Source organism: Diachasma alloeum, unplaced genomic scaffold, assembly GCF_001412515.2.
Source record: "Diachasma alloeum isolate Michigan unplaced genomic scaffold, Dall2.0 Dall_scaffold_00188, whole genome shotgun sequence".
Classification (NCBI taxonomy): domain Eukaryota; kingdom Metazoa; phylum Arthropoda; class Insecta; order Hymenoptera; family Braconidae; genus Diachasma; species Diachasma alloeum.
In genome coordinates this window covers 903,554-928,902 of record NW_021680354.1, presented here as the reverse complement: position 1 = coordinate 928,902, position 25,349 = coordinate 903,554, and the positions used below count along the sequence as shown (strand labels likewise).

The window sequence follows — 25,349 nt, the reverse complement described above, 5'->3', positions numbered from 1 at the left end:
CTTTTTTACATGAATAGTTAAAACTAGTCTCTTAATGCTTAGAAAACCATCACGTATTCAGTCTGCATTGTGCCAATTCCTCCTGAGCTCTGATATAAAACAAATGAAGTAAAATGAAGTGACTAAAAAGGAAAGAGGATAAAAAGAAATATGAGAATGGAGGGGGAAAAAAGCATAAGAGGTAAATAACAACGTCTGGATGGGCAAACGTCGTGCCTCCACGATCGAGTTCATTCATGAAGGCGTTCTTGTCATCAAGCCCCAGGAGTACATAGTGTGACAAAACGAACGATGAACGAATGATGGAACGTGTGCACACACACGCGACTGTACGAATAAGTACGTGTACAGTACACGCGGCTTGCATTGGATCCGAGCCAATGAACGAGATGGAATGTAACCGTCGCGAAATTAACTACATGAATTGCATAATTGTACGCAACATGGTGCATCTTAATTTTTGCATTGTCTGTACACACGAAACATGTCTCAATGTCGGGGATAAAAAAACAAGCTGGCTTGCGAGCCTGTGTGATAGAAGCAATGTGACCGTTACTTAATTAGTCTTTTTTTGCTTCCGAATGGATGCTTTGTAATCGGTTGATTTTTAGATTCTCTAATTTTGCTTGGAAATGACTTAGAATGGCATGAAACGTCGAGATGTGATGTTTTTAGAGCATGTCTTGGTACGTCCGTATGTGCGTACAAAATTCTGGGAATTTTGTACAAAATTCTGGGAATTTTTAAATAAATTTTCGCAGAAAAAGGACTAATGTGATGGATAAAAATCGGCAAATTTTTGCTCACACTGAGAGAAAAACAAACACGTTGTTAAACAAATCTTGTTTGGGCCAATAAAATCGCTAGTTGAAAATTGCCAAAAAAGAATTGGGTTCGAATTTGAAACGCTCAAACATGAATAATTTTTCTGCTTTCGACAGCAACGAAATATTTGGCTCAAGAGGCTGATAATTCACACCAGACGGTGCCTTTTCAGGATGAAAATATCTCATTTAGTGGAAAACTCATCAACAAATATTTTATCCCTAAATTACAAGATTGCTATCACATCATTATTATTGTTTCATTTGAGGGTTAATTTTTTGTCTGTGATTATTAGACAGCCTAAAACTACTATCCTTTGTTTCGCATAAAACAAAGATTTTTCGGGAGCAAAATACGTATGGGAGTATCGAATAACGAAGGAGTAGTGCTAGAAATGACGTTTCTTGCGTGTACAGAGAATGCAAATTTTTTTGAACTGCTAAATCTATTTTTGCCACAAAAATTTTTCATCTCGATGCACTCTCTGCATGTTTTGCACAAAAAAATCATTTTTTGATTATTGGATTATGGGGTCTAAAAATAAGAAACACTTTTTATCTATGTCAACACTAATTGAAAAATCTCCAAGACTCTAAACAGTCAGGAGGTAGTTGACACTATGAATATCTACGAGAGACTAAAGATGGTTGCTAGTGAGGCCCAGGGTTAATATAGACCCAAGAGGGCAATATAATTCCACCCCCTGAAGCAAACGCTCGGTTTCCCTCTTGACCCCGCCTGGACGCCAGCTGTATTTGTGGGAAAAACCCACATTTGGGAAAAACCCATCAGTAAAAGTCCCGAGAGAACTTTTCCCCATTTTACATTCTCAGGGAAGACCCCATGGCAATATAAAGCAATAAACCTTTCCTTAACATAAAAGAACTTCGGAGAGTGAATTTTGATCTCGGGGAAAACCCCGAAATCCGACATTGATAATTTTCAAAAAAACTATTTTCTTGGCACAAGTAAGACTTGTCTGAGAACTTTGTCGTTTTTCTTTCAGTGCATAATTGGTATTGTTTGGGAGTACATCTGGGCGAAATTTCAGCTCAATCTGTTTAGTAGTTTTTAAAATACAGCGATTTCGAAATTTTTTTCTTTTTTCAATATTTCGAAAACTATTGCACCAAATGAGCCTTTTTGGCGTTAAAATATTCCTTATGATATTGTTGTATTCAATTAAGGAAGATGGGACACAACAAATAAAACGGTTAGGGCGGTTTATTGAAAAAATGATGAAGAGTAACACAGGATGATGATGTCTTGAGATCAATTTCCAAAGATAAGAACGCATCTTGATGTTGATAAAATGACTGTCGTTCCTATAGGGGCTTCTCTCGATGTCCAGATTATTGACAAAAGAAAAGGGATTCGAAGCGGGATACACAACAATATCTATCGAATTAGACCATAATAGGCCTAGTTAACTATTGCGAGTCGCCCAGTAATTGACATTTTTCATTTTTGTGATAAAATTGATGTGAACACGATAACGTTTAACAAAATTGAGATAGGAAGTTAAAATTTGATAGGATTCTAGCTTTTACTATATTACAGGCTGAGATTTCAGATGGGCGAAATGGAATGAGTACACTGATAGCCACGATTAGTTATTGTTAACAAATGGATTTGGTTGGAGGCTAGGGTCGATTTGGTCTCACCAAATGTTCAATCGTTAATATTCAACGAGTGCATATTTGAGGAGTCTTGTTTGACTCAAATTTCGCCTTTCAAGTGAACCATTCGGTAACTATTAACAAATATTTATTTGGTCCTATTCAACTCTACCATTTGTTAATAGTTAACGAATCTCGTTTGGAATAAATGAATCATTCGCGATCGCAACGTAGATGTGGCAGCCATCAAGTGGTCTCTCCACTAACTACTCTTGGCGGACAGCCAATGAGATCAAAGAGAATCCAGTGAGCTCATTGGTTGAGCTCCATCATTGGTTCCCTCCGAGGGATCTCATTGGTTGTCGCCCAAGAGTAGTTAGTTTAGAGACCACTTGGTGGCTCCCACATCTACGTTGCGATCGCGAATTCTATCAGTGTAGTTTTAAAGATATTCAATTTTTTGTATATTGTTCAATGTCTCAAAAACCATTCATCCGGTTTCAATTATTTTTCAACATATTCGTCTTGATGTCTCCTACACGGAGAGAAATTTATTAGAAAAATTCTAGTGCTAGCACGGGAAAAGAGGCGCAAAGTGACGACCAGGAAAAAATTTTAGTGCCGGCGCTAAACTATTGGGGAAAACGTGAATTTTTCCCCGTATTTCTGTGAAAATTTTACAGAAATCCCCAGAAATTTTACCAGAAATACCAAGAAATTTTACTTTAACAGCACTAGAATTTTTCATAGCCGGTGGATTGTAATTTTTTCCAGTACTCGTACTAGAATTTTTCTAGAAAATTCTCTCCGTGTATAGTACATAAGCAGCAACTTTAAAAATCACTTTTGTTGTTGCCCTGCTCCTGGGGTTTCTCAAATTTTGCAAACGTTATCTAAATGAATTCAATAATATGTGAAATAATCTTTATAAAATTGGCTGCATTTTTTGAAAATTCCACTCCTCGCCCGATTATCCTTACGTGACGAAATTTCAAATTTTGTATTTCAACTTTAATCCTTCATCTGCGAAGATTTATAAAAAATTTTCGAAAAATTCGTACACACATGCGGACGTACACATCCATACACATCCATTCTGAAGCAAAAATTGTTACTTGTTCAATTGTTTGACCCCAAGTGCAATTGCGAAGGGAATTACAACAGTTTCAGTAACAGCTATGTGGACATGCAAATGATATAATTAATCGCGAGCTGACAAGGCTGTTATGTTCCCAGGATCTCTTTAGGGTCCAGGTGAGAGTCCGAGGACGGGAGATATAAGCAGGCATGCATATTATCGCATACCAGGCAAGATAGCTGATATGATATGGAAAGCGCGTGGGCATTGCGCTGGGTCTGACACCGAGACAAATTGAAGTTTTTCCATGGGGGCTGAGAACCTGTCTGCATAGTATTATATGGAAGTGGTTATTGCTCGTGGTAGTAAACAGGGGCTTAAAGCACTCCGTTCGAAAAAGGTAAATGGTGACATTAATTTGGAATTTCCATAGGATTTTCGTAATAACGTTTAGATTATGTATGAATTTTTCTAGATTTTTTTTTCAAGTGATTAACAATCAAAGTGACTTCTTAAATATCGGCTCTTATGGAGATTTTTTCATTTAGCACGAAGCTACATTATCATCTGCGCTGATATAATGCATTTCAATACGAGTGAGACGTTCTTTGCGAAGTATGACCCTCGCGTAACACACGGAGAGAAATGTTCAGTAAAAATTACGGAACTCACAGTTTGCTCATCGATTATGAAATTGACTCAGAAAATTTAAGCGACGGAATCGACTCAGAAAATTTAAGTGACGGTATTATAACTTTTCACAGGATATTCAGGTAATAATGACGGAAATCTCTGGAAAAATTCCGTGATTTTAGGTAAAAATTACGTGACAGTTCCGCAAAATTTCCTACAACCACATTTCACTTCAGAATTGCGGAGAAGATACGTAATTTTTATTGAATATTTCTCTCCGCGTGAGAAATCGCTTTCTTGGCATCAAGAAATTGCCCTCAACTTCAGAACATTTTTTTGACTTGAACAAAAGTTGTTTTACTTGATGCAATATATTTTTCTCTTGAAAATGTTTAAGTCACGAGTTTCTTGATATAAACAAAAAACTTTATTTTTCTCAATGTTTGACTTTGAGAAGTTTGACTTTGGTGGGCCCTTAGTAGATCATGCATTCATGAGTCGACAAATGGTAACAAAGAATTAATTGAAAAAAATCCATCGATTTGAAATGTTCCAAGATGTTGGAAATAAATAACTCGAAAAATGCCAATGAACTATATTTTACGAGGCAGTTCTATGCTCCGTGCCGCATTATTTCTCAATTTATAATCTTTTTTCCCGTATCGTCGTTACCAAGTATCGGCTAATGAAGCCAAAGGGACATTACAAAAATTCCACATTTCTTTCACAACAGGAAATCAGATTCTAATTATAAAAAACTCCGAGTCAATATCGATTCCATGCAGCCCTTTCAGTGAGTTTAGATACCACATAAATGGTATTCCCCGACAGGCTCACGTGATTTCGTACCCAAAATTCCTTCTTTTCTCCAATTTTTTTGATCCTTTTTTTGTCGTTACTCCACCTCTTGAGGTCTCACCATGAGCACCGTATTAGGAAACCTGCAGTCATTGTGAGCGAGCCCTCTCCTCAACGAGTTTGCGAGGAGTAAAAAAAATCATCGCAAAGATGCGACGCCAGTTTTATAATGCAAAAAAAAAAGATACCGGAAAAAATATTAGCCGAGAGGATCGTTTAATGCAAGTGCCCTTGACACTGACTGTGTCCATAATTTATGATGATGAAGGATTATGGAAGAAATTAATATTCACAAATTTTCAATTAACAGAGTTCATCGATCTGTGCGTCAATTAATTTCTCACTGAGAATGGAAAAATATCGATTGATTTTCACAGTTGAAAAACATGAGAAGAGAAAAATGAGAAATTTCATTAAGAATTTTATTGTTCCACGATCCGAGCTTCCTAACGTCATAAATCCAGTGTAAATAAAAACCCTTCAAGGTGAGCTGGAGATGCGTGAATGGGCGTAAGCATGAATGGAAACTGGTGTACGTGAGTGTTTGAAACTGTTCACAACCACAAGTTGAGTGAGAATAAAATCACGTGAATTCAAGTATCAATGAAATTGAAGAAAAGAGCTCGTAAAATACAGGTAATTTTAATTATTCAATTCCAGTTTTCTTTCTTTATTACCTGGAACTCTCCACCAGTTCTTGTTTAATCGAGCAGTCACTAATAAATCACTAGAAATTAATTACAATCGTTCGTTAAAAATGACATCACAAGTTGTTTGAATTGATCAAGGGTTTTTCATAAATCAAATATCAGTTTTATATTTTTAATTAACAATTTTTTCTTTATTACGAGCTATAAACAATAATCTCTTTACACTGAGCGTATGAAATGAACTTTTATACTGCTTTGTAATTTTAATAGTTGAAAAAAAAAGACACAATAAAGTATGAGTAGAGGACGGTGCGCAGATGCTTTCGTTGATTTATGATACAAATATTTCAATTAACAAATTGACTTTCCACGGTGCTTCGATCACATTTTTAATGAGATCCAGACACTTCCAGACTCATTTCGACTATATACAAACGTGATGACTGATGCGAGTCAATTCGCGATTTCAATTAAATAATTTTCAACTTGATTAAAAAATATCCGCAACATATTCACCATTATTTTTATAAATAAGACTAGATCCAGTTAGGCATTAAATAATGTCTAAAATAACTTAGAAAAATATTACAATTATCTTCGTAATAACATTTTAAGTCTCACTCGTCGAAGTCATCATAACAAATGCACTGCAATTACAAAAAGCAAACGGATCCTTTCGATTTACATTTTTCCGTAATCTCAGATTTCGATTATTTTAAGGCACACAATCGGTCTTTGGTTAAAAAAAAAATTATGTACAGTCTCTCCATCTTTGGCGTTTGCCCCCGATCCCCCAAAAAATTTCGAAATTTACAACATCAGAATATGTCAGCAGTTAGCAATTCAACGAATGCACAAGAGTATTCACCCATTCGTTTCATCCTTCTCTCTCTCTCCATCTGTTTTTTCTTCTGCACATTATCCACTGATTGAACTCACCGACTGGCTTATTGGTATTGCCAGTGTGCACTCAGTTTAACCGCAGAGTGACTCGTATGAAGTGATTTACAAGTGACTCAATCAAAATGCTTAATCTTTCAATGCCATGTACAATAGAATATAAAGTTATTTTCATTCCGGCGTAAAACAGCTTATTTACACTCAAAGCCGGCGCCTTTCACATAACTCCAAGCTGAATGAGAGACTGAGACGATTAAATAATTTACGCAATAACCAACGGACACTAGAATATCGGAGAAACAGCTCCAGAGTTGAATGTTCAATAGAAACATTACAAACGTGACACAGAGATCAGTGAACGAACCGTAGTTTGCTCTTGTACTTTTTCTATGATCTATCTGGCAAGTTAAATGCATTTTTCGAGCTTCCATGTGGGAAAATTTTCATTTAGGTGATGAGTTTTCATTCCGAAACATTGATTTCTCTTCGCTACCCAAAAAAATATTTTCAGAATGAAGTCAAGGGATCTAACTTGATGTGAGAAGAACTGAATCATGTCGAGAATCGACTTATTTCTTGCCGTTATCACGTGGGACGTAATTCTGGTAGATTCGACGACTTGCTTCAGGTCCGATGCAACTTGATTGAAATGAATTCTGTAACTTCATTTCGGTTGCATCCGACTTTGTTTTAAGTAGATTCAATGATCTAATTTATGTTGTGTCTTACTTAACTGAAGTAGATTCTACGATTTGATTCAGATTAGGTTCGGGTTGATTCAAGTAGATTCTGTAACTTAATTCAGGTTGGGCCCGACTTGATTCAAGTAGATTCTGCGATCTGATTTAGGTCGGGATTTCCTTAACTCAAACAGATTTTACGAGTTGATACAGGTTAGGTTTGACTTGATTCAAGTAGACTCTGTAATTTGATTCAGGTTGCATCTGACTTAATTCAAATAGATTCTGTAAGTTGATTCAGGTCGGGTCCGACTTGATTCAAGTAGATTCTGCCGTTAGATTTAGGTCGGTTGCAACTCGATTCAAGTAGATTCTACGATTTCATTCAGGTTTAGTCTGACTTCAAGTAGATTCTACGATTTGATTCATAGAATTCATAGACTCTGTGATTTGATTGATGTTGCGTGTGACTTGTTTCAAATAAATTCGATAACTTGATTCATGTCGGGTTAGACTTGATTCAAGTAGATTCTGCGATCTGATTTAAGTCGGGTTTTCCTTAACTCAAGTAGATTCTACGATTTAATTCAAATTAGGTACGACTTCATTCAAGTAGATTCTGCGGGTAATTCAGGTTGAGTTGAACTTAATTCTAATAAATTCTGCCGCTTGACTTAATTCGACTTCGATCAAGTCGTCTTAAAAAATGTACAAAGCAGCACAGCGACTTAATTCAGATCGGGTCTGAATTGATACTGTGACTTGATTCAATTCGACTTGGATCAAATCGCTATGTATTTCCTGCAACAGATAAATTTGTCGGCGTAAATCACGCCGACGGTTCGACTTGAATCAAGTAGGTAACGAACTGAGACCTTTCTTATTCAAATAATCCACTTTTCTCCTTGCAAAAAGGCTAAAACTCGACTTGATGGAGTCACAGTTACACTATTTGAAATCTATTAAAAAATAAAACCAACTAAAATCAAGTCTCTAACTACTTGAATCATTACTTTTTTTTTATGTTCTCATGACATTTCTCCAAATTGGTGAGTCTTCACGTGAGCGGTAACGGTCGATGTTCATCGATCAAATTACCCTCAATATTGGAAATGGGTGAGGTCGAGTGCTCATCACATTCCCCGTCAATCCCCTCCGCTTCGGGATTCTGGGACATATCCCCCACGTTTCCAGGCAAGTAATCCTTCCAACTTCTGAACAAATACCTAGTGAATTTTCTCAACTGCCGAAATTTGCAATAAGTTGCGCCCTCGGCGGACTCCAGCTGTTGCGTCTGTATGAGGAAGCCCTTCTCCTTGAACGTCTGCTCCAGTTTCTCTCTCTGAAGAGACTTCCTGGTCTTCCGTTTTCGCCTGCCATCATCCGGTGTCACAGTTCTCGGACAAGGGGGCGGTGGAATTCGCTCTCCAGTGGCGCTAAGAAACGCTCCAGCCGATGAGCCAGGCTGTCCTGGTGGCTGCTGAAGAGCTTCTCTTGGGAAGAATTCATATCCCCTCATGCTCTTGTCTCCAGTGCCACTGTAGTACCGGAAGTTACCGCCAGAGTCAACGGAGAGACTCTTCTTCTCCTGAAGACTTGGCTTCGCACCCCCCGTGAACTTGAATTTACAAATGCTGACTTCAGTCGCCGGGTTATTATTGTTTTCCGTCGGCATCGGAGGAATAAAAATGGCAGAGCGCTTACGTTTTGTAGGTTGCGCCGGTGGTTGACCGAGGGGAGCTATTCTCTTCGGCCTCGGGGACACCGGAGGCTGGGAGACGGGGGCTGGCGGCGGATTTTGGGCAGGCGTTGGACTTTTATTATCCAACATTGCGTAAATCGACTTGGGGACGATTTTCTGCTCCTTCGGGGATACCTCCGGCTTGACCGGGGTCTTATCACCCTGCGCCATCTTCTGGTAGTATAGGAACTGCGATTGAAGCGTCATCGGGTGGATGAACACTCCTGCATTCGGCCAGTACACGAAGCCCGGGTTTACCGGGTCGTTGTTGTTGAGGTTTTTAGTGTTATTGTTAACTACACTGTGATTGTTGTTGTTCAGGGGATCGGGGCGGGTGGGGTCCACAGCACTGGGAAAGGGGGATCCGAGGCACTCTATGTCCTCACCATCGCTAGAGGTCTCACTTTTCACAGCGCCTGATTCGTAGATATTTCCGTGCTTTCGGAGGAGACGGATTTTCAGTTGGTTTAGATCTTTGATACAAAGGTTCAGAGGCTCATCTTGCTCCCGGTGGTCGTCCAGGAAGTTCCTTCGGGACTCTTGGGTCAGTCTCTTCTCCAGGAGGCTACTTATCCGATTCTGGATGTCCGTCCGTTGGAAAGTGACCGGTGGCGCCGGCTCGCGGTGGCTCTCTGGCTTTTCCTTCGGGGGCTTTCGGTCGTCGTGACCCGGCGTACCCGGCAGGATAGTCCCGTAGTTCTTGTAGATGAGGTGGCAAATGTCCGCCTTCTTCGGCTTTCTGCCTCTCCTTGGCTTACTATTGTCCAGGGTTATCTCACCCATGTAAGGCAGGTCTGAGTACTTCATGGGTGGTCTCGGTGTTGGCTGAGACTGCTGATGATGGGAGTGGGTGTTTGATGCCGAGGTTATGACGGATCTCCGGTAATTTGTGGCTAGTGGTGATTCTGGGTGTTGCGCTGGTGGTGTCACGCGGGGACAGAGCTCCTGCTGCATTGCGGCAATTCGCTGGAGCCAGCCTTGGACATCTGCCACTGGAGTGGGAGTGGATGTTGAAGTCGATGTTGTCGGTGCTGGGCTCAAGACCGAGGGTTCGTGAGCGTGGGGAGGTGATGTGTTCAAGGCTTCTTGCGCCAAGGCTGCCTCGTAGTGGTCCAAATACTCCGGTGGCAGCGCCTGGTGGTGAAACTTCAACTTCCACCGGGACTTCCTTCTTCCGCGACTGGAACCGAAAATCAAGAGAAATATTTTTATGTGAAGTTAATTGATACTTTTTTGCTTCAGAAGGGAAGCATTGTAACTGTTCAAATTTAAGTTTTGGATTATTCGTGTTATAGGGACACATGTTTTTTTATTGATATGTAGTAACCCTTATTGGGTTATTTACAAAACGTTGTACACCAATTTGTTAAAATTTGAGAACAGTTAGCATTTGGTTGTCTGTAGCTACATAAGATTCTAATTTTACATGGTTTTATGAATTCATGGATTATTTTGAAAGGTTCCAGGTTCGTTGACGCCAGGAACGCATTTATGGTGCAGGGCTTTTGGTATCAGAGTTTAATTAGCTTGGATATCATGAGATCTCTTTCGCTATTGGGATACTGGGGGCAGGTCCCCATATATATATATATATATATATATATATATATATATATATCGACCCATTATGATAAATAAATTCTTCTTCAATTGTTCGCTAATGAATCGATGGAATTTAATCTTTTTGTTCCCTAAAATGTAGGTATTATTGAGCCCTATCAATCGCCATTAATGAAAATTTAATTTTTTAAATTATCCAAATTTTTCAAAATTTGTTTTTTTCACGATAACTAAAAAAAAAGGTTCTAAATTGATTGAATGCTGGCTTAAAAATTCGTTCGGATGTCCTTTTGATCGAGTTCGAAGATGAAGGCGATAACAATAATCGTTATTTTGATTTAGTTGAAAATTTACCAAAATTCTGTATTTTTTGAAAATCAGAATTCCCGGGATATCTTTGGATATTGCTTTCTGATGGTTTCTTCAAATCTGATGTTTCAAATCCATTTAATTATGTACAAATAACATTTCTGTAATAACATTTTATCGAAGGGCTGAGGGGAGAGATGATAACACTCAACTAAATTGAAAATCTGACAAAATTAGTTGAAAAGAAATCTTATTCAATTTAATAAAATGGAATAAACAATGAATTGTACATGATAGAGGGAAATGATGTGCAAAAAACCATTCGCTAATTTATTAGCAAAAATAACAATACTATGTGGAATACAAGAGCAATTCCCCACTTGTTTGCTGATGAAGAAGCTCTTTTCATCAACTATGATGAACGCTCGAGGTTAAACTTGAAAGGTTTCTTCTGAAGTCACAACTGGGAGGTCAGTTGCAGTTTGAAATTCTCAAAATTAAATTTACGAATAAAAACCTTAGCTCGACACCTTCCAACCATAAGCAGTAGGTAGATCGGCTACCTTTTGCCGATCGACTTTATCGTGAATCAACTCGTGAGCCGATAGAATCTCAACGAGACTGTGGGGCCCCTCACTCATTGATTTTATCTCTCCCTCTCTCTCAATTTTTGTTCCTTTATTTTCATTTCTTTTGTATTGAATTCGAGGCAGTTTTTTCAGTGGATCCCCGAACCTGTTTTCACATTGCCTGTTATGTCCACCTCATTCATGTCGATTCCAGTTGAATGTACATTTTAACTCTTGCGTACAAACGAGAGAGGAATGAGTAAAATCGAGCGGCTACACGAGGAAATAGAGTATCTATATTGGTTCTTCGGCATTATTTTTGGCATTCAAATGATAATAATTAATCACCTTAGTCTAGATCTGCTGGTGGTGTCATGATTGTTTTCCGTGACACTTTCCGTTGACTGGAGTGATTGCTGTACCGTGGCGGTGTCGTGATTATGGTGTACGTGATGGGCAACTTCGGGCGGTGTAGATGCTGCACTTGTCTCCGTTTGTTGACTGTTAAGTGCCTCGTTAGAACTGGATCTTGATGGTTAACAAGGGAGAAAAAAATATTCGATAACATTTTATCTTCTCCTGTTTTTACTCGAATTTTCGCACATTTAAGGAGTGAGAGAGCGAAGTTGAAGGCAACAAAAATGTTTATATCACTTGAATTGACTTGAAACGAGAGCGAATAAATGATTCAACAGATAAGTCGCCATAAACGTTTATTCTGCCACAAAATATGAAATTCAATGCGTAAATTTACTGCTCTGCTTTCCCGCAAAAATAAAGACGTGAAAAAAAGATAAATAAATGCAGACCCATCTCACTGCTCCATTTCTTCAGGACTCCGTTCCATGTTCGTTTAAATCGATCGTAACTCTTCGTAATTAAATGCAATTCACGTATTTCTTGAAATTGAGAAAATCGATATAAAGTTTTGAACCGGGTCCGGATGATGCGTCTTATCCCTCGCTCTCTCTCTGACAAATGCACGCGATTACTATTCGACGTTTGAATGATCATAGGGAATTTACCTGAGACTATTAGCCTCTCTCGCCCGTTCCTCGTCGTCCTGGGGCTCTTGTTTTACCGCCATGTGGACGAGTGGTGGTAATGGACAGGCCAAGTGCTGGGATAGATGCAGGGGGCTTGGGTAATTCGATGTGTCCGTCAGGGAGCCGTCTATGCCTGTTGACTGTGCACGAGGCACGACTTCCTCAGTCTGCATAATGCCCCCTGAAAAATTAAATTAGACAATATTGTTTAATTATGATGCATTGAGTGGTAATTCTTTTATCATTAAATTTTTATCTTATCAGTTGAGAAGGAACAACCAAAGCTAGGCGAAATACTATTTCAAATATTTAATACTAATTACTATTTTGGAGTTACGTAACATCGGAAATAAAATAGTATTTAAATAGTTGGAATCTAAGAAATACGATTTGAAAATAATTTCAATTGTCAACTGATTCAAATTAGGTTTCATTAACCCTTATTAGAGGGCTACGCCCCCTGCTCGCTCCACTCGCCAAACCGCATGTGACCCTTCATTCAATTTTCATCACCAGAAGTCAATTTGCATTTTCATAATATAGAGAGATATATACGGAGACCCTTATTTGGAACCTTAATCTGACGGTTACATGTCTAAATATCACACGACAAAATATCCCCCAAATGTGGTAATGAGAAATAAACAATGTAAAAAAATATATATTTTCAGAAAAGATACGAAAAAGAGGAACTATCCAGTATACAGTATTAACTTCCAGTACATCCAATCAGAATATTAAATAAACAATAATAAATTAAACATTAACATTCACAAGCGCACACTAAGACATATGCCACTTAAGTACTCGAGCGCATCGTTATTTATATCAAAAGCAGTACTTCGAACGCATAATATTCTAACGCGCGATAATTTATCTCGTGATATTTTTTATTTGTGATATTTTTGGCCTGTGATATTTTTGTCAATAATATTTTTTTGTGATATTTTGACGCATGCTATTTTTTACCGTAATATTTAGACGTGTCACCAATCTGACCTTTATGATCCTTCATCTGACCCTTGTAACCCTTATTTAGAGCCTTAATCTGACTCTTGTTATCCTTGTTAGGACCCTTAATCTGACCTTTAATCTTGTGACCCTTAAACTGACCTACATGACCCTTAATCTAACTTTTAGGATTTTATTTATATCCTTAATCTGACCCTTGCGCCCCTTAATCTGACCTTCGTGATCCTTATTCTGATCCTCGTGACCCTTAATCTGACCTTTGTGACCTTTAATCTGACACTCGTGATCCTTATTCGGACCCTTGTGACCCTCAATCTGACTCTCATGATCTTTAATTTCACCGTTGTGACCCTTAATCTGACCCTCATAACCCTTATTTTGACCCTCATGACCCTCGTGATCCTTATTTTGATCCTTGATTTTGGAGTCTTGATTTCGAGTACCAAATTTTTATCACCAGAAGTCGATTTGGATTCTTATATTATAGAGAGAGATTAACATTTTCATCAATTTGAGGAAACGAGAGGAGGTAGAGAATGCTAATGGTCAATGTTCTCTTGTGCAGAGTGTAATTCAATTGTTTTTGAAGATTGAAAAGACCTATATGAAATGAAAAAAATAGATGGTGATAGGTCGTGGGCTTCGATACCCACCCGAGTCAAGTTCCAAAGATTCAATTTTGTTATTTCATATGTGTGTTTTCAATCTTGAAAAACAATCGTCAACTGATGAAATATGGCAAATTTGAAATAGTATTTACATAATTCAAGCAAGGAACATACCATTTTTTCATAGCATTTTCGTGATTTTTTTTGTTTTACTCGAAATTTTTTTTTTCTTGGAGAAAAAATTAGAACAGAATCAACAATGAAAACTAAGAAACAATCATTAGAAACAACAATCTTTTAAGATATCAAATACGTACGAACGAAATCATTATCATATGAAAAGTATGAATTTTTCATGTAACGTCCTCCTACTTACTCCAAACTTCTATCCGACAATCATGTCAGAAGATGTGAAATGCTATATTAAGTCCCGTCTTTAGTGATAATCACGGCAAATAACCCATGGACGAACGGCGATAATCCGTCCACTCAGCGAATTCTTCGTAATTCATTGTGATTACGTCACCGCGAGAGATCAATGAAGGTGATAAGGGATGCGAAAGGGAATTATTCATAGGAAACAAAACTATTTCATGTAAAAGGAAATAGTGCAGTAGTGAAATAAAAATAGGAAATACTATTTCATTTTCTTTTTCGTTGAAATGAAATATCAAATGACTATTTTATTTCAATTTCAAAAAAACATAAATAAATACTATTTGATCGACCGAAATAGTTAACTTGAAATATATATTTCAAATAGTATTTCATCGTACTGAACCATTGGGAATAGTATTGATTATTATTTTTAACGGAATTTGTTGCAAGATCCAAGGAACTTGTAACTGGCCATCGCTCGAGGGGCCTTCAGCCATTGGGAATAGTATTTCTATTTGATTTTCATAAAATAGTACCCAGCTCTGCGAACAACATATAGCTGATATATGGGAGGATATACATGTACCGCCCACCTAAGGGGTAATGCCAGCTTTATAATTTGTATTTCAATTTGAGTGTAAAAAAATATTTCTAAACGTTGAAGATCGATTATATAGATCTGAAAACGAATAATTAATGCAAAAAAAAATTTCTTTATTGTTCGTTTGCCCGAAAACGCTTAAAATGCCAAAAACAGTCCAGGGCCTCCAAATTTTGATTTTTGAGTAAACCAACGAATTTCTGGAGTTAGTAAACTTTTGGCTAGAAAGAAATCAAATTCTCTCATTATTGCGACAAATAGAAGGAACTTCAATTCTAGAGAAGTTCGATTTCTCTCAATCAAATGTATCTCAAGAAGAGATAACTGGTATTCACTATGAAATCATGTTTATTTGAAAATTAACAACCAAATGATGGTTGGTTCAAATAAAATTCTCTTGATAAAATTAATTTTTTCTGTCAGTGTAGTACGATACTATTGAAATCCAGAATCATGACACTGAAATCAAGAATTTGGGTTATTAACGATAGTCTGTTTCTTGTCTTGTCTAGTCTTCCAGCATCACTACTTTGAAATGCAATTTCTTTTGCAACATTGCAGTACACACGAATGCAGTAAACTAAATACCGATATGAGATATGGAATGTCTGTCTTAATTTATGTGAATTAATTGTTAACTCAATCGATTATCCTGAAACTCCTTTACCATTTTTTTGAGGCTTCTTATGATTGCCAACTAGAGATGCAAAATGACCCCCATTTTTTGGATTGCGTCATACGACCCGAAATGCCGCTCACGTGACGCACAAATTTTCTAACAATGCTGGTCACAAATAATTTGTAAGCAAATTGTTGCCAAACAATCTATATAGATGCATAATGATGGTCATGAATCAGAAAATAGTTCCATCTGTATAGATAAAAAATGACCGTGATTTTCATTGCAAAATGCGCAGTAGCGAGGGGCTGGGAACTCCAAGATCGAGTGACACCATGACTGCTAAATGCAGTCAATTTCACTCGATTACGTTAATGATTTCCATGATTTCATTGAATTTATGATTTCAGCGATTTCAAATGTAATTATCGGTGATTTCATGACTCACCATGATTTCATCGACTTCATCCAACTGAAATCAATGACTTCTGCTCATTGAAATAATTGAAATCTCACCGAACCGAAATAATAATTGATACCAAAGAATTATTCATCAGAACTATTGAATTTATTGTCACGAAATATTGATGAACAAATTATTACTAGTATATCTAATAAACTATGATGACGAATTCTAAAAGTATTTGTTTACTTTGCTCAAAATTCTTTGGTCAATTGTTAAGTTCCCCTTAGCATTAAAAGTTGGAGGTGAAATAGTCTTTTGATACTGTTTGATGTCGATATAACCTTGAACCATCATTGGCTGCGGAAGTAACGTATCTGAATCTTTTTTCATAATATACCAAGATATTCGTAAGAAAAATAATCATAATGATTTTGCTTTATGCATGTAAAGTGAGATTTGGACGTCCGTCACATACATATACTGATTTCATTGATTTCATTGACTGCAGATGACGTCACGAAGTAACTTCACAGTTTGAAATCATGAGATTTCGGTGATTTCAATGATGCCAGCGATTTCATTGATTTCCGACGTGACTGCAAATTGATTTTAGTGGCATGTGACACCATGATTTCAGAAGTTCCGAGCCCCTCGCGCATTAGGCTAATACAAAATGAATTCAAATAAAAATTGATATGTAAGTGAAAAATGGCTGTTATTTTTTCTTGGCCATAAACGCCTCGACAGGTGACGGGTCGTGTGACGTATTTGCATCTTTAGTGCCAACACCTTTCAGATTCATGGATACAAACGTTGGGGATATTGAATTTTAGACAGGGCTAGGGGGCTACCCCCAGCTCGCTTCGCTCGCCAACCCCCCTGTGACCCACATATGATGCCCATCATTCTTATTCTGACTCTTGTGACACTTAATCTGACCCTCGTGACCCTCATTATTACCTCGTGTACCCTTAATCTGACCCATATGACCTTACCCTGACCCTAGTGACCCTTAATCTCACCCTCGTGACCCTTATTCTGACCCTCATGACCCTCATTTTGACGCTTGCAATCCTTAATTGTGGAGTCTTAATTTCGAATACCAAATTTTTATCACCAGAATTCGATTTGGAGTTTTATAATATCGAGAGATAGCCCGTAAAAGCATTTTTTCTTTCAATCAATTTTTAGATATCCAAAAAATATTTTTAAATAAAAAAAATGATTACCGAGACACATAATTACATCAATTATGTAATCAATAAAAAATGTTGAATTTAACGTGTTCCATTCAACTTCCAACGGTCGAAATAAAAAATCTCCTCTGTAAAATCACTCTCCCAACATTCACAAATTGCGAGAAAATGTCCAAGTGACACTGCCACGTGGTAAACGCAGAGTACCACCAATGTATCACGTCGCACGCCTCATTCCAAATGAAACGATATCCCCCTCAATCATTAATGAGCAACGGAAAAAAAAACGAATGCAAAATGCCTCATGTACATTTATAACAACCGGTAAATTTAATTTATAGATGGTCCTGGACACGCCGTTAATGAACATCCACAGGGCACTTATCGCTTTTGCCTCTCGGCATTCATTTTTCTCATCCTCCCATTACATTACCACTCCACCTCCTTTAAATCTCATTTTTCGTTTCCCTCACAAGTTCGCGCGATCCCCATCTGTCCAGATTTATTTACGATCCGTGAGTCCACAGTGGCTCGCAGACCTCACACCGTGGTGTTGCATTCCACCCAAAAGAGAAGTTGTTCCATTTGACCGTAACGATCTTATCGCGAATGCCAAAAAAATATGTCGTGCTTCATACGTTCCTCAATCACCGAGTGAGTTAATGCTGGGAATATTATTCACAACGATTACTCGATGATAGGAGAGAGCATGGACAATCAGCATTGGATTTTTAGAGCCTTTCGGGGATCGATTTTTGATTCGTTACTATCGTGTTGACACTACCCAGGTAAGAATTACTAAGGCTGACGATAGGAATAAGCTTGTATGAAGCCTGGATTGGGGAGGCTCAGACTCATCCGGGGCTTAACCAGTCCTCAAGAATAAAGTCTACTTTTAATTCATTTCCGCAATTCTTGGAATAACGACCATCAATTAATGACGGTGAAAACGTTGTTATCGCTTTCACAAAAATAGTCATAAATACCCATCACTCATCGAAGCTAAGCCCAAACCAGACTTGTGGCAGTCCTTTAAGGGTGCCAAGTGAATTTGGCGATGACCTTGAAAATTGACATTGACAAAGTTATAATTTTTTAAATTAATAGTATTAGACGGATGGTGAACATCGGTGACAATTTTAAAATTTTAGAACTTATGGATATCGAGAAATTAAATAAACAAAATCAGTCTTATACACGGCCTCTTATGGAGTTTTGATTAAATTGAACGTTTCAACCCCCTAGGAACTCAAAAAAAATTTGAAAAAATTTGAAGATATGGGGAATGATGTGTTCAATGTGATGGCGACAAAAAACAATGGGGTACCGGGGTGAATAAGAGAGATATTTCAACCCGCCGTACCCATTTGATCCCATACTTTCTCGAGGTTCGTCACGCGAAATAGAGGATTTTCCGCATTTATTTTCTCGATGTCTAGTTCCAGTTGCGGGTTTGAAATTTCGTTGAATGGATGAATACATATTTCTCCAATGATGGAGGGAAAGAAAAAATTTTTTTTGAATCTTTTTTCAAATTCACTTGGCACCCTTAAGCATGAGATTACACAATTGTAATTATCCTCATCTGTAATTACTTGATTAATGCATTTTGAACTCATTGTCGGATCTATTTTTTATTCAATTCCTGATAGGTTTATTGTATTTTTATATTCGAAAAAAATAATTCGTCGTAACAAGTTTCAGATGGCCTAGTACAAACGCGCTGGATTACGCATCAGAGGGATCTCGGATCGAATCCCCTCGAGTAGCAATTATTCCAATGTTCAATTTAATTGTGTTTCAATTAAAGGCTTGCGGATAATAATTCAGTACAAATCATTGATGAAAAATAATAATGATGATAATTTTTTTCATCCATTGTTAAATAATGAATCATCACAATTAACGTTTATCGGGTTATCGACCGTTACTAGGATTTAGATTCACAGAATACCAGGTGGGAGGACTTGACGAATGTATTCTGTCTAACCTCATAATCGATTTTGTATCAGTCCACAAAAACCTGAGTTGAAAATTCAACAACAGAGGGCTGCTGAATGCGCTCATACAATCAAAAAGAGAAGGATTTGGAGGCGCGAAATTCCGAAAGAAGGAATTGACTTGAGCTAAGACGAAGAGTCCCAATGTTGCGGCGAAAAAGAGAGGGGTGAAGAGGAAACAGTTGGAGAGATCCCATTCACTAGTTTTTAATCAGGTTTTTACTGTTGAAATAACAATAAAATTGCTCTGTACATGTTTTTCATAAACGATTTCTTAAATTTTCTTCGCCCAAACCCCTTTAATTCGCTTTATTCGAAAACTGCGCTCATATTATTCGATAACTGGGGTGGGTCGATTTTGGACATTCGAAATCTGCTTTCGAGGCACTGTGTTGTATTTTCGCAAATATTTATTGAATTACCAACTTTTTCAACCAAAATCAAGTGTCTTTCTGTCGGAAAACCATCCGAATTGGCTTCTAAAAGTTAATATTTCACATTTGACGAAAAAAAACACGGATAATCCGATATTGATGAGTGGGTGCCCCTTAACCATACGAAAACTAGTGCCTCCACGGTATATGGAAAACGGAATACACGTTGATTTTGACGATCGTCTAATTTTGCACGGGAATTACGTAGAATGTCATGAAACGTGAAGATATGATGGTTTAGAAGACGTGTGTAAATTAATGTGGAAGCACGGTAAAATCGGTTCATTTAGACGGACCCGGAAAAATTCCCAGCATCGGAATTTCTGTCATGTGATACAGGAATTTTTCTTGGATTTACCGTGAAAAATTCTTGTACTCCACATGAAATTTTCCGGTGCTGGCACGGTAATTTTTCCGGGTCCGTCCAAACGAACCTATTTTGCTGTGCTGGCACGGTCATTTTTCAAGAATTTCTTTCTCCGTGTGTGGATGTCCGTATGTGTGTTCAGATTTTTCGGAAATTTTTTATGAATCTTTACAGAAATGGAGTGAAGTGAAACAGATTTTGTCCCACAATTGCTTCGTTTGGGAGCACTTCTGGGTGAAATTTCAGGTGAACATTTTGTCCTCAATATCGTTAAAACTGCACGACCGAATTAATTTTTTTAACGTCAAAATGTTCTTTGTGATAATACACGAAAAGAATATAAGATTCTTTTTTACTGTGGGAACAAACTAATTCTTAATATGAGAAATAGAATGCAAGACCTACGCCGCAACACTCGAAAATTTACTATTTAGCATATTAATTTTGAGAACAAATGAAAAACTACGACGTGCATGTAAGAAAATAGGGCTGACAAAATTAAAATGTGATGGAGTCTGTTGGAAAAATCGACATCTTTTAATAAAACGGGTAGTTCAATTTTCTTTTTAAAACTCGGGTATCTCAAAATTCATGTGAAAAATCGGCTGAAATCTCGCGTTTTCCTTCTCTTGACAGCTGTATGAATGGTATGAATGCACAAAAAAGTACAAATAACATGAAGTAGTTCGCATTGGAAGAGAAATAAAATGATTTGCCAGACTTAGAAATGGATGTGACAACAAGCTTTGACATGAATTTTGAGGTGCTCTAGTCTTAACGCAAATTTTGAGATACCTTGTTTTAAAAAGAAAATTGAAATGCCCTTGTTTTATTAGGAGATGTTAAAATTACTGCTGAAGATACACTGGGAGAAAAATGACAAAGTTCTCAAACGAGTCTTACTTGTGCCAAGAAAATAGGTTTTGAAAATTATCAAAAAATCATTTTTTTGTGCCAAACATGCAGAGAGTACGCCGGAATGAAACATTTTTGTCGCAAAAATAGATTTAGTAGTTGAAAAAAATTGCATTCTCTGTAAACGCAAGAAATGTCATTTCTAGCACTACTCCTGCGTTATTCGATACTCCCATACGTATTTTGCTCTATTTTGAAAAATCTTTGTTTTATGCGAAACAAGGAATAGTAGTTTTTCGTTTCGGCTGTCTAATAATCATAGACAAGAAATGAACCTTAAATGAAACAATAATAATGATATGATAGCAATCTTCTAACTTAGGGATAACATATTTATTGATAAATTTTCCTCTATATGGGATATTTTCATCCTGAAAAGGCACGGTCTGGTGTGAATTATCCGCCTCTTGAACTAAATATTTCGTTGATGTCGAAAGCAGAACAATTATTCATGTTTGAGAATTTCAAATTCGAATCAAAAAAATTCTTTTTGGGCAATTTTAAACTAGCGATTTTGTTGGCCCAGACAAGACTTGTTTGACAACGTGTTTGTTTTTCTCTCAGTGTAGTAAAAATTGAGATTCGTTATAGTAGTAAGTGGTAGCATAAAAGTTCAATTTTCGATTGACACGAGTAAAATTTAGAAGAATAAACACCAATTTTCACTTGGTCGGTTACAAAAATATTCCCCTCCACCCTTTCAAAATAAATATACGCAGATTAGGACGAAGGAGAGGGGGATTCTTTAAATAACACAAGTGAAAAACCATATTTAATCTTCTTTATTATCCTTGAAAATTATTAGCGTTCGAGTCTTGAGAGGGTCTGAATGTAGAATTATTTGATAGAACGAAATAATCAGCAAAATTGTGATGACATTCCATCGATGATAGTACTAGTCCCTATTCGGAAGCAAACTACTATACTCATTTATAAAAAAATACAATTCAGTAGCAAAATGGTAAAACGGTTTAAGTCAATTTTGACTATTGGCCAGTTTTCAATGAATATCTCGGAATCTAAGGGAGATAGCAAAATTTTTGTTGTAACCTTTTTTATAGAGCCGATTGAGACCTACAACAAATGTAATTATGAAAATTTTGGTATCTCCCTTAGATTCCGAAATACTCCCCAAAACCCCAACTGGGAGACAAGTCGACTTAAACCGTTTTACCACTTCGCTACTGAATTGTCCACTTGTTTATTGTCTCTGTGAAGGGCATGCATGACATCCTTAATCTTGCGAATACAAAACAAAATGGAAAAATGATCCGCCTCAAACATGTCCTCAAACCTGACACAAATTCTCGTTTACACCAATAATTTTCCCCTCAATTATGACGCAATGGCACACAAAGATGCCAAAATAGTGTGCCCGTAAGCCGTAGAATTTCCGTTCCATTGAAGTAGAAAACGAGGAGAGGATGAGAATGACACAGAAGTGTATAACGCGGTGGCTTGGGATGGCCCCAAACGAGTGAGAGGAGTGTGTAAAATTTATTTTTCGTCTATTAATAGCCAATCTGGCGTGGCGCCACTATTTTCGGTTTCTGTCTCTCAAATTTCTCACGCCATATTTGGAATTATGGTGGCCGAAACCCCAGTTTAGTGTTACGGAACGAGTCAAGGTATTCCAGCGTAAAAATATGCAATAACATTTCGACGTGAAATTTCTTTGACTCGAAAATTCAATTCGTTCGCGGCGATTCATTCATTCTCATTTCAATATTTCTCTGCTTTATGACCAAAACGGGTTTTTAAATGCTTCTGTCGAGTGCACAAAAGTGATCATCAATCAGTGTAAAAATGGTAATGTCATTATCCGATGTATGAATAATTTTTTTTCATCGAAAACTCTCAATTCCCAGGAAGGAATATGAAATCCCCGGCGATCGTAAAACCACTTGCTCGACGAGCATCTTTTCCTCCACACATGTGCATGGGCGGTATTACATTGAAGACGTAAACCAAATGAACCGAGGGACCGACATGTGAGAGCCCGTAGGCGAGCGACATACACATCTCGGATGAAAAATTTAATTCAGATGTGCGTGCAATTCACACTTGAATGGGTTAAAAAGCCATTTGTGTCGCGAACGATGCAAACCTGTTCACGAGTGCGAAAAATTGATGCACAAGAGGGAATGGTGAATGTAATTCAAATATCGATAATTAAATGTTGAACTTGAGGCTTTTGAAACATGTCCAATTACGGTGAGACAGGCTCGATAATTTTGGAAAGTCAATCATTTTTCGTTCTTTCGAAGCTGTTTAAGATTTTTTTAATCTGGAGATCAGAGAACTGACGAATTGTTGGCATGATAACATTCTGATGAGAAGCTTTTTTGTAAATATCGTTTCGATTTGCAAAAATGTTTTTAGAAAGATTTTGATATTTTTTATTTTGTCAGGTATTTCGGTCGATATACAAGGGAAAGTGATTTTTTCTTTTTAACATACAACGTTAAAAATTTTCGTCTGAATTTTCTGTCCCAAATCCTGGAAATTTTTATCGGGTTCAGTTTCCATTGAAATTGCAGGTAATTTTGTCATTGAAAAATCAAATATTTCATTGATTTTCAGATCATTCGAAGATAAAATCAATGAAATATTTGATTCATTGATTTTCTGATCATTCGAACAGAAAATCAATGAAATACTTGATTTTTCAGTTCAATTATTCCGTGAAGATTTATAAAAATCAGGAAATTTCTGGGCAAAATGGAAATTTCATGTCATTTTGTTTTTAAATATTTATACTCCATTTCTATTAAAATTCAATTCAAATTCAATTTCATGTGCCATTTCCACAGAAATTTAAGGTAATTTTATCATTGAAAAATCAGCTACTCCATTGATTTTTTGCTCAAATGATCTGAAAATCAAGATAATATTTGATTTTTCACTTCAATTACACTGTTAGAAAAAAATGGAATTTCATGGACAGTTAACTACCAATTTTCAGAATAAATTATAAAATTTTAGGTTTCACTGAAAATTCAGCAAAATTTCAGAATTTTAGGGAGCATAAAGACGAGAATTCCTTAATTTAATTGAATTTCCAATCTAATATGAATATTTAGTGACAAATTACATTGAATTTTCAGTGAAACCTGAAATCTCAGGTTTTTTGCCCTTGAATTGTATTCAGTGTAGAATTTCAATTCCTTGAAATTTCAGTGTTAATTAAATTCGATAAAAATTTCCGAAAAGTGTACCGGAAATTTCAGACAAAAATTTTTCAGTGTATTCCGTAACAATTCATAAAAATCAGGAAAATTTCGAGAAAAATGGAAATTTCTTGTCATTTTCTTCGAATATTCATGTTCCTGTTACACTGAAATTCAATTCAATTTCCACTAAAATTTCAGGTAATCTTGTCATTGAAAAATAAAATATTCCATGATTTACCGTTCGAATAATCTGAAAATAAAAAAAAAATTGATTTTCCCGTTCAATTATTCCGTGAAAACTCATAAAAATCAGGTAAATTCAGCGTAAAATCAAAATTTCATTTCATTCTGTTTTTGAATATTCATGTTCCACTGTAAATTCAATCAAGTTGTGAAATTTCCATCTCACTTCCACTGAAAACTCATAAATTTCCTTGAATTCTCCCTAAAACCTGAAATTTCATAACCATTTTTCCCTTAAATCGAATTCAATGTCACTCTCATAAGAATTACTACCATATCTTCCACAAAATTTCAAATCAATTTCCAACCGTGCAGTAATTGAAGAATTGCCGTTATTTATTTTCAATTTTTTACCTGTGACGGGAAAAGTGCTTTCCGGCAACATGTACACAGTGATAATAAAATTCCAATAGTCAGCACAGACACATCACCATCACATAATCACCCGAATGAGAAGAGTGAAATATTTCCCGAACGAAAATTGAATTGTTTCGGGATGTTTTGGCACTAAATACCGTTGTGGGAAAATACACCACCAAGGCAACCAACCCCAGTCGACGTCCACGGTGGCACTCGCACGGGGTCGGCACGCCAATGCCTCGAGCGGGGGCGCGCGCGTTAACGCGTATATTCTTGATTTGGGCGGATGGAAATCTGAGATTGCTCCATATCGGGCCGTGTGCCCGTCGTGTGGCAAACGTGCGTTACTTCTCCTCTCACATTGGTTTTTATAACTCTGTTTCACTTGAGCCTGTTGAGCTTGTTGTACTGGGATCTCGCTCTTGCCTTCCTCTGTTTTTGCTCACTACACCGTAACACATGACTGTTGTGTGTGATGCGACCATCCAGAGGTATATTTAACCCTGAGTAGCCAATGAATAAAGCTGGATGGAATTGTTAGGTATTTTGGAGTTTTTTGTACTCGTGAAATTGATTTGCTGGATGTGGAATTAATTTTAGAAGCTTGTC

At 37.0% G+C, this 25,349-nt stretch overlaps 1 protein-coding gene across 1 annotated transcript; it reads right to left on the bottom strand.

Moving 5' to 3' along the window:
- Positions 1-5,831: 5,831 nt before the first annotated feature.
- LOC107048370 lies at positions 5,832-24,928 on the bottom strand. The gene is made up of 4 exons (XM_015271518.1): positions 24,735-24,928; positions 12,448-12,649; positions 11,771-11,950; positions 5,832-10,164 (listed from the first exon to the last, which is right to left on the bottom strand). The coding sequence occupies exons 1-4, from the start codon at positions 24,763-24,765 to the stop codon at positions 8,301-8,303; spliced, it is 2,277 nt and encodes a 758-aa protein (XP_015127004.1). The 5' UTR covers positions 24,766-24,928; the 3' UTR covers positions 5,832-8,300.
- Positions 24,929-25,349: the final 421 nt, after the last annotated feature.